We start from the raw sequence: 10,151 nt of genomic DNA, 5'->3' as shown, positions 1-10,151 counted from the left end.
TCCTGGCTAGCTCAGGCAACCCATTCCATGCACTAATAGCACTAGGGAAGAAGGAGTATTTGTACAAATTTGTCCTCGCATATGGGACGAGCAATGTGCCTTTATCTTTGTGTCTTTCTGAGTATTTTATTAAATTTTGTTTTTGTATTTCAAGATTATGGTTCAGTGTTTTATGTATAATTGCTACTTTACTTTTGAGTCTTCTGTCCTGAAGGCTTTCTAAATTTAGTGATTTTAATAAAGGTGTTACTCTATTCAAATGTGAATATTCGTTTGTTATGAATCTCACTGCTCTATTTTGTGTCTGTTCCAGTTTCTTAATGTTTTCTTGAGTTGAGAAGTCCCAAACGGAGGATGCATATTCTATTATTGACCTAACCAAGGTTAAATAACATTTTAGTTTTATGTTCTTATTTGATTTATAGAAATTTCTTTTAATAAACCCTAATGCTTTGTTTGATTTTTTTATAGTTTCATCAATATGTGGATTCCATGACAGTTTTTCATTTATTATAAAACCTAGGTATTTTCCGTTTTTAGTCTGTGTTACTGGTTTGCCATGAATAAGATAAGTGGAATTAATTTGATTTAGTTTTTTCGTTACTCTTAACAACTGACATTTTTCTGGGTGGAAAGACATGCTCCAATTTGATTCCCATTTCTGTAATTCATCTAATTCTCTTTGTAAAATATCTGTGTCTTTTATTGTTCTATATATTCTGCAAATAATCTGACTTTTGTTCCTGAAGTAATGCAATTTGGTAAATCATTTATGTAAATTAAAAATAGTAGTGGACCCAAGACTGTTCCTTGAGGTACACCTGAGTTTACTATTATCGGTGTTGATTTAGAGCCATTTATTATTACAGTTTGTTCTCTCCCTATCAGAAAATTTCTAATCATAAACCCTAATATTTTTCTTAATTTTTTAATAATTTCAACAATATGGGGATGCTATGGTATCTTTTCATTTGTTATTAAACCTAGATATTGTAAGTTTTTAGTCTGTGTGAATGGTTTGTCATGAATAAAATAAGTATTAGTTTTTTTGTTACTCTTAATATCTGGCATTTTTCTGGGTGGAAAGACATGCTCCAATTTGATTCGCATTTCTGTAATTCTACTGATTCTTTTTGTAAAATTTCAGAATCTTGTGTTGTTTTTATTGTTCTATATATGCAATCGTCTGCAAATAATCTGACTTTTGGTCCTGAATAGTAACATTGTCCCTTGAGGTACACCTGAGTTTATTTATATTCATTAATTATAACGGTCTGTTCTCTTCCTATAAATGCTATGAAACATTAATGGAAACGTACTTTTGAAGCAGCCCATGGTGGGGAACTTTGTCAAATGCCTTAGAAATGTCTGATCAAATCGCGTCTATTTGTTCATTATTATCTAATCTCTTTGAAAATTCAATTAGACCTATGAGTTGGGTACCACGTGACCTATATTTCCTAGAGCCATGTTAATATGGAGTAAGGACATTGTGTTTATCTAAGTGGTTTATCATGTTGCTACATATTATGTTTTCTAGTATTTTACACGAGATGCTGGTTAGTGATACTGGTCTGTAGTTTCCCGGATCAGATTTTTCTCCTTTTTTAAGTAGGGAAGTGAGATTAGCTTCTTTCCAGTCCCTAGGTAGCCTGACCTGAATTAGTGATGCCTTGAAAAGTATTTTGAACCCTGGATCCTAGATTGTGGATTTGTTCTTTGAGCAATCTAGCTAGAATACTACCAGGTCCAGAAGCTTTATTTGGATAACTACTAGTTTTGGATTCCATTTTCTTGTACAACTATATCTTCTATATTTTCAACTTGATTCAAATTAAGCAATATGTCTATGTCTCCTAGGGCTCAGAATGCCGATTCAAAATATTTATAAAGAATGTTAGCTTTAATTTCATTATCATTATGTGTTCAATTATCTTTACTATTTAATAGTGCTACTCCTGTTGTTTCTATTTTCTTAGACTTAATGCAACTGAGTCAGAGACTGGTGAGAGATTGCCGAGTCAGAGACTGGTGAGAGATTGCTGAGTCAGAGACTGGTGAGAGATTGCTGAGTCAGAGACTCTTGAGAGATTGCTGAGTCAGAGACTGGTGAGAGATTGCCGAGTCAGAGACTGGTGAGAGATTGCTGAGTCAGAGACTGGTGAGAGATTGCTGAGTCAGAGACTGGTGAGAGATTGCCGAGTCAGAGACTGGTGAGAGATTGCTGAGTCAGAGACTGGTGAGAGATTGCTGAGTCAGAGACTGGTGAGAGATTGCTGAGTCAGAGACTGGTGAGAGATTGCCGAGTCAGAGACTGGTGAGAGATTGCCGAGTCAGAGACTGGTGAGAGATTGCCGAGTCAGAGACTGGTGAGAGATTGCCGAGTCAGAGACTGGTGAGAGATTGCTGAGTCAGAGACTGGTGAGAGATTGCCGAGTCAGAGACTCTTGAGAGATTGCTGAGTCAGAGACTGGTGAGAGATTGCTGAGTCAGAGACTGGTGAGAGATTGCCGAGTCAGAGACTGGTGAGAGATTGCCGAGTCAGAGACTGGTGAGAGATTGCCGAGTCAGAGACTGGTGAGAGATTGCTGAGTCAGAGACTGGTGAGAGATTGCCGAGTCAGAGACTGGTGAGAGATTGCTGAGTCAGAGACTGGTGAGAGATTGCTGAGTCAGAGACTGGTGTCAGATTGCTAAGTCAGCGACTGGTGAGAGATTGCCGAGTCAGAGACTCTTGAGAGATTGCCGAGTCAGAGACTGGTGAGAGATTGCTGAGTCAGAGACTGGTGAGAGATTGCCGAGTCAGAGACTGGTGAGAGATTGCTGAGTCAGAGACTGGTGAGAGATTGCCGAGTCAGAGACTGGTGAGAGATTGCTGAGTCAGAGACTGGTGAGAGATTGCTGAGTCAGAGACTGGTGAGAGATTGCTGAGTCAGAGACTGGTGAGAGATTGCCGAGTCAGAGACTGGTGAGAGATTGCCGAGTCAGAGACTGGTGAGAGATTGCCGAGTCAGAGACTGGTGAGAGATTGCCGAGTCAGAGACTGGTGAGAGATTGCCGAGTCAGAGACTGGTGAGAGATTGCCGAGTCAGAGACTGGTGTCAGATTGCTAAGTCAGCGACTGGTGAGAGATTGCCGAGTGATTGGGGAATGAGGGATTGGTGAATTAGAGATTGGTGAGTGAAAGGTTGGTGAAGGACAGATTGGCGATTTAGAGACTGGTAACTAAACATTGGTGTGTGACAGATTGGTGATTTAGAGACTGGTAACTAAACATTGGTGTGTGACAGATTGGTGATTTAGAGACTGGTAACTAAACATTGGTGTGTGACAGATTGGCGATTTAGAGACTGGTAACTAAACATTGGTGTGTGACAGATTGGCGATTTAGAGACTGGTAACTAAACATTGGTGTGTGACAGATTGGCTATTTAGAGACTGGTAACTAAACATTGGTGTGTGACAGATTGGCGATTTAGAGACTGGTAACTAAACATTGGTGTGTGACAGATACTAGATACTTAACATTGCCTTATAAGCACGCCCCAACAACATTTCATAGTCTCAATGTATAAAGTATCATACCCGATCTCTCTTTCTCTCTCTCTCTCTCTCCTTCCCTTCTTTTTATCCTCCCCTACCTCTTTTTTATCTTTCTCTCCTCCTTCCTCTCTCTCTCTCTCTTCGCCCTCTCCCCTGACCCTCTCTGAACTTGGTTTTAAAATATTTGTGTATCACTTCATTTGATTTCTTGGTTGGTTTAAAGTCCATAACCAGAACCATGAATTGGGAGAGGGGGCCAGATTGAGAGCTCGACTCTCATTCTAAGACTTCAGACTAAGAAGAGATAAAAGTTGATGATACGAGAGAAAAACATGTTTTTTGTTGTTTTATTTTTGTTGGGAAAACTTTGAAAGATCATTAAAATTGTGTTCAGTAGAGTGGTAGAGTATCATGTTATGTTAACATCTAAGTAGAAAAACTAATCGTTCAAAATGTGTTTCTTTTTCAGTGGAGGCATAGCTCACAGCTAGCCTACAGATGTCTGTATGTTTATATGAGACGGTCTCAGTACATGTCTGTATGTTTATATGAGACGGTCTCAGTACATGTCTGTATGTTTATATGAGACGGTCTCAGTACATGTCTGTATGTTTATATGAGACGGTCTCAGTACATGTCTGTATGTTTATGTGAGACGGTCTCAGTACATGTCTGTATGTTTATATGAGACGGTCTCAGTACATGTCTGTATGTTTATATGAGACGGTCTCAGTACATGTCTGTATGTTTATATGAGACGGTCTCAGTACATGTCTGTATGTTTATATGAGACGGTCTCAGTACATGTCTGTATGTTTATATGAGACGGTCTCAGTACATGTCTGTATGTTTATACGAGACGGTCTCAGTACATGTCTGTATGTTTATGTGAGACGGTCTCAGTACATGTCTGTATGTTTATGTGAGACGGTCTCAATACATGTCTGTATGTTTATGTGAGACGGTCTCAATACATGTCTGTATGTTTATGTGAGACGGTCTCAGTACATGTCTGTATGTTTATGTGAGACGGTCTCAGTACATGTCTGTATGTTTATGTGAGACGGTCTCAGTACATGTCTGTATGTTTATGTGAGACGGTCTCAGTACATGTCTGTATGTTTATGTGAGACGGTCTCAGTACATGTCTGTATGTTTATGTGAGACGGTCTCAGTACATGTCTGTATGTTTATGTGAGACGGTCTCAGTACATGTCTGTATATTTATGTGAGACGGTCTCAGTACATGTCTGTATCATTCTGTATATCTCAGAGATTCTGTATGTTTTTGTGTGTCTATTTGGCATACCGAACCACAAATAATTGACGTATTGGTGTGATGCATATAGTTCTACAGTTACGCTGGCAAGGCACATAGCTCAGGGACGACCGTTTCCCATAGACAATTTTTCTGGAAGGGCTGAAGGTGGTCGGCGTAACAGAGGTGCCCATTCCCCCAAAACACTTTACAGACCAGTTTAGGTGGCAACTTATTTTAACTGACATAGAGAGAGCACCTGGCTGCAGGCGGTTTCCAAGTGAAACAGCTGGAGATCTCTTTCAAAGTCCGCGGGATACACTTTTGAGACCAAAAGGATATCTACTACCAAGGGCAGACGTAGACGGCGGAAAGAAAACCTAAACTGACCAACAGCAGACAACGGTTATGTCCATACTGGATGTGGTAAAATATGAAGATCACCGCTTGGACTGCCTGGCCACGTGAAATACCTGAAAACGTGAAATAATCTTAGGGTCGAAGACAATACTTATCATTAATTGAATTTTAAATGTCTAATTTCTTTGTATCTTTGTTTTAGTCTGTCTCTTACTTTGCGGGAGTACGTCTCTATATCTTCATAAGTCTAGGTGGGAGTACGTCTCTATATCTCCATAAGTCTAGGTGGAAGTACGTCTCTATATCTCCATAAGTCTAGGTGGGAGTACGTCTCTATATATCGATAAGTCTAGGTGGAAGTACGTCTCTATATATCGATAAGTCTAGGTGGAAGTACGTCTCTATATCTCCCATAAGTCTAGGTGGGAGTACGTCTCTATATCTCCATAAGTCTAGGTGGGAGTACGTCTCTATATATCGATAAGTCTAGGTGGAAGTACGTCTCTATATCTCCATAAGTCTAGGTGGAAGTACGTCTCTATATCTCCCATAAGTCTAGGTGGAAGTACGTCTCTATATCTCCATAAGTCTAGGTGGAAGTACGTCTCTATATCTCCATAAGTCTAGGTGGAAGTACGTCTCTATATCTCCATAGGTCTAGGTGGAAGTACGTCTCTATATCTCCATAGGTCTAGGTGGAAGTACGTCTCTATATCTCCATAAGTCTAGGTGGAAGTACGTCTCTATATCTCCCATAAGTCTATGTGGAAGTCAGTGGCGTACCGAGGGTGCCAGGCTCCCGGGGCGGCATAGTCTGTTGGCGCCCCCCCCCCCCCTCTTTAGTATGCATAATCTATATTTGCATTAAAACAATCACCCATCAATAAATTAATTTTTTTTATTGTAAACAAAGTTAATGAACAATCTGAAGCAACATTAGCCATTTCTTATAGAACTACTTTTCGTGATCTTGCACTAGCAAAGTTGTCAATGACATCATCAAAATTAATTGTTTCGACCAGCTCCTTTTCTATGCTTAGCAATGCCAAGTCTGACAGACGCTCCTGACCCATTGAAGCTCTCAAATAAGTTAAAATGATTTTTAGTTTACTAAAAGAACGCTCACAGCTAGCAACTGACACAGAGATTGTCAGCATAATTTGCAAAGCAATTCGCAAGTTTGGAAATATGTCATTGCCATATGAAATAATAAATGAAAGTAATTCTAATGGGCTGCTTGGGGTAGCATCTGGCCGGGTTTTCAGCAACATACTGCAGTCACTGATTTCTACGAACAGTTCAGTTCCATCGATATCAGTTTTATAAAAATCAGCCAGCGTAGCACAGTGCTGTTGAATATCATTAGAGGTATCATTAGCAAACAATTTGCTGATGTTGAATAGAAATCCAAACTTTTCATCTAACGTCTTCAGACGACCAAATCGTGTTATTTCTTCAACCGAAGCGAGTCCTGCATCACCAGCATTTTCACCAGGCATCTGTTTTCGACGTTTAATTCTACCTTCTATCCTAATTCCCAATTTTTCACACAGAACTTTAGCTGCATTGACTGCAGTGATGCAAACATCTTCTCGAATGCTACTTAGCCGTTGCTGCAGTCCTTCTAAATCCAGTGCTGCGTCATGGAAATTCATTGATGGATCTTGCAGTCGTTTTTTAATCCGGTCAATTTTTTACAAAACTGCATGCCAGAAATCAAGTAGAGTGATGAAATTGAAATTCATCACATTTTGAAGCAAACTGTATGCATCATTCTGAGTCTCACTAGTTTGAGTACCATCTTCATACAGGTTTTCTAACAGCTGTAAAAATCCATCAAACTGTTCGTGGATTGCATTCACCGCATCTTGTCTTGCACTCCATCGTGTTGGACATTCTCTCTTCAATGTAATTCCAAGCAATTCTTTCATTTTCTCCCATCGAACAGTTGACGCACTGAAAAAAACTTAAATTTTCTCAACTGTACCAAAAAAATGTAACAACAACTTGATCCTGTTTTGCAGCATGTAATCCAGCTAAATTCAAGCTATGGTTGTTACAATTAACAAACGATGCTTGAGGATTTCGAATGGCAATTCCTTGTTGGAGTCCGGACAGTTCTCCTGCCATTACAGCTGCGTTATCATAACACTGAGATCGACAGTCAGCTATAGGAAGGTTGTCTGCTTGCAACTGTTCAACAATAACATTTTGTAGTGTTGCTGCATCTTTCGCATGAAGCTGAATAAAACCAAGAAAAGATTCTTTGATGGTCACATTTTTTGTTTTGAAATTAACATCAACAAACCTAATAACTTCTGATAACTGTTCCCGGTGTGCTAGATCAGGTGTTGAATCTAGCATTAGTCCATAATATTTGTTTCGTCGAATATCACAGAGTATCTGCTTTCTGACAGTAGATGCAAGAAGACTGATAAATTCATTTTGAATTCTTGGTGACAGATATGAAACTGAACCCGGAACATTTTTAGAATGCTGTAGATGACTTGATAATAATAGATCAAACTGAGCAATTAGCTTCATTGTGGCCAGGAAATTTCCTATATTGTAACATTCGGTATCATCTTCAGCAACACTTTCACAGTGACCACGTAAAGCCAAATTTTGGCTAGCTAGAAATTTTATGCAAGCCAGAATTCGTTTCAGCACTTCACGCCATTTCTGCTTTTCATTTTGAATTTGTTTTTCAACTTCCATATCAATCAACATACCTTGTGAAATCCGATGTTCCAATTCCTTCCATTTAGTAAAAGATATTCGATGACTTGGACTGTTTTCGTGATCCCTCAGTCTCTCTGTGTGTCGCCAATTACAAAATCCAGAAGATAACTCAAATGACGATCTAGAGTTACTGCTTGTTGAAGTGAATAATACACTTGGGTGTCACCCCCTTATGGGTGTCACCCAGTGCGGCCAAAACCCACAGCACCTGTCTAGTGACGCCACTGGTAATACCCATTTTGGCGCCCCCTACTCTCCGGCGCCCGGGGCGGATGCCCCCCGACCCCTCGGTACGCCACTGGTGGAAGTACGTCTCTATATCTCCATAAGTATAGGTGGGAGTACGTCTCTATATCTCCCATAAGTCTAGGTGGGAGTACGTCTCTATATCTCCATAAGTCAAAGGGGGATGTACGTCTCTATATCTCCCATAAGTCTAGGTAGGAGTACGTCTCTATATCTCATATAAGTCTAGGAGGGATGTACGTCTCTATATCTCCATAAGTCTAAGGGGGATGTACGTCTCTATATCTCCCATAAGTCTAGGTGAGAGTACGTCTCTATATCTCCATAAGTCTAGGTAAAAGTACGTCTCTATATCTCCATAAGTCTAGGTGGAAGTACGTCTCTATATCTCCCATAAATCTAGGTAATGTATGTCTCTATATCTCCCATAAGTCTAGATGAGAGTACGTCTCTATATCTCCATAAGTCTAGGGGGGATGTACGTCTCTATATCTCCCATAAGTCTAAGGGGGATGTACGTCTCTATATCTCCCATAAGTCTAGGTGGGAGTACGTCTCTATATCTCCATAAGTCAAAGGGGGATGTACGTCTCTATATCTCCCATAAGTCTAGGTAGGAGTACGTCTCTATATCTCATATAAGTCTAGGAGGGATGTACGTCTCTATATCTCCATAAGTCAAAGGGGGATGTACGTCTCTATATCTCCCATAAGTCTAGGTAGGAGTACGTCTCTATATCTCATATAAGTCTAGGAGGGATGTACGTCTCTATATCTCCATAAGTCTAAGGGGGATGTACGTCTCTATATCTCCCGTAAGTCTAGGTGAGAGTACGTCTCTATATCTCCCATAAGTCTAGGTGGGAGTTCGTCGCTATATCCCCAAAAGTCTAGAGGGGATATACGTCTCTATATCTCCCATAAGTCTAGGTGGGAGTACGTCTCTATATCTCCCATAAGTCTAAGGGGGATGTACGTCTCTATATCTCCCATAAATCTAGGTGAGAGTACGTCTCTATATCTCCATAAGTCTAGGGGGGATGTACGTCTCTACATCTCCATAAGTCTAGGGGGATGTACGTCTCTATATCTCCCATAAGTCTAGGTGAGAGTACGTCTCTATATCTCCCATAAGTCTAGGTGAGAGTACGTCTCTATATCTCCATAAGTCTAGGTGGAAGTACGTCTCTATATCTCCATAAGTCTAGGTGGAAGTACGTCTCTATATCTCCCATAAGTCTAGGTAATGTACGTCTCTATATCTCCCATAAGTCTAGGTGGGAGTTCGTCGCTATATCTCCAAAAGTCTAGAGGGGATATACGTCTCTATATCTCCCATAAGTCTAGGTTGGAGTACGTCTCTATATCTCGCATAAGTCTAGGGGGGATGTACGTCTCTATATCTCCCATAAGTCTAGGTGGGAGTTCGTCTCTATATCTCCCATAAGTCTAGGTGGGAGTTCGTCTCTATATCTCCCATAAGGCTAGGTGGGAGTTCGTCTCTATATCTCCCATAAGGCTAGGTGGGAGTACGTCTCTATATCTCCCATAAGTCTAGGTGGGAGTTCGTCTCTATATCTCCCATAAGTCTAGGTGGGAGTTCGTCGCTATATCCCCAAAAGTCTAAAGGGGATATACGTCTCTATATCTCCCATAAGTCTAGGTGGGAGTACGTCTCTATATCTCGCATAAGTCTAGGGGGGATGTACGTCTCTATATCTCCCATAAGTCTAGGTGAGAGTACGTCTCTATATCTCCCATAAGTCTAGGTGGAAGTACGTCTCTATATCTCCATAAGTCTAGGGGGGATGTACGTCTCTATATCTCCCATAAGTCTAGGTGGGAGTTCGTCTCTATATATTTCATAAGTCTAGGTGGGAGTTCCTCTCTATATCTCCCATAAGTCTAAGGGGGATGTACGTCTCTATATCTCCCATAAGTCTAGGGGGGGATGTACGTCTCTATAGCCGAAAATATAAGGAATATACGTCTTTATATCTTTG

The 10,151-nt window shown here is 40.4% G+C and overlaps 1 protein-coding gene across 1 annotated transcript; it reads right to left on the bottom strand.

Moving 5' to 3' along the window:
* Positions 1-7,137: 7,137 nt before the first annotated feature.
* On the bottom strand, positions 7,138-7,890 carry LOC129928955 (uncharacterized). The gene has a single exon (XM_056045559.1). The coding sequence runs from the start codon at positions 7,888-7,890 to the stop codon at positions 7,138-7,140; it is 753 nt and encodes a 250-aa protein (XP_055901534.1).
* Positions 7,891-10,151: the final 2,261 nt, after the last annotated feature.

Source organism: Biomphalaria glabrata, chromosome 11, assembly GCF_947242115.1.
Source record: "Biomphalaria glabrata chromosome 11, xgBioGlab47.1, whole genome shotgun sequence".
NCBI classification, from domain to species: Eukaryota; Metazoa; Mollusca; class Gastropoda; family Planorbidae; genus Biomphalaria; species Biomphalaria glabrata.
Note: the sequence above shows the minus strand (reverse complement) of the source record. Positions and strands in the feature narration are given on the sequence as shown.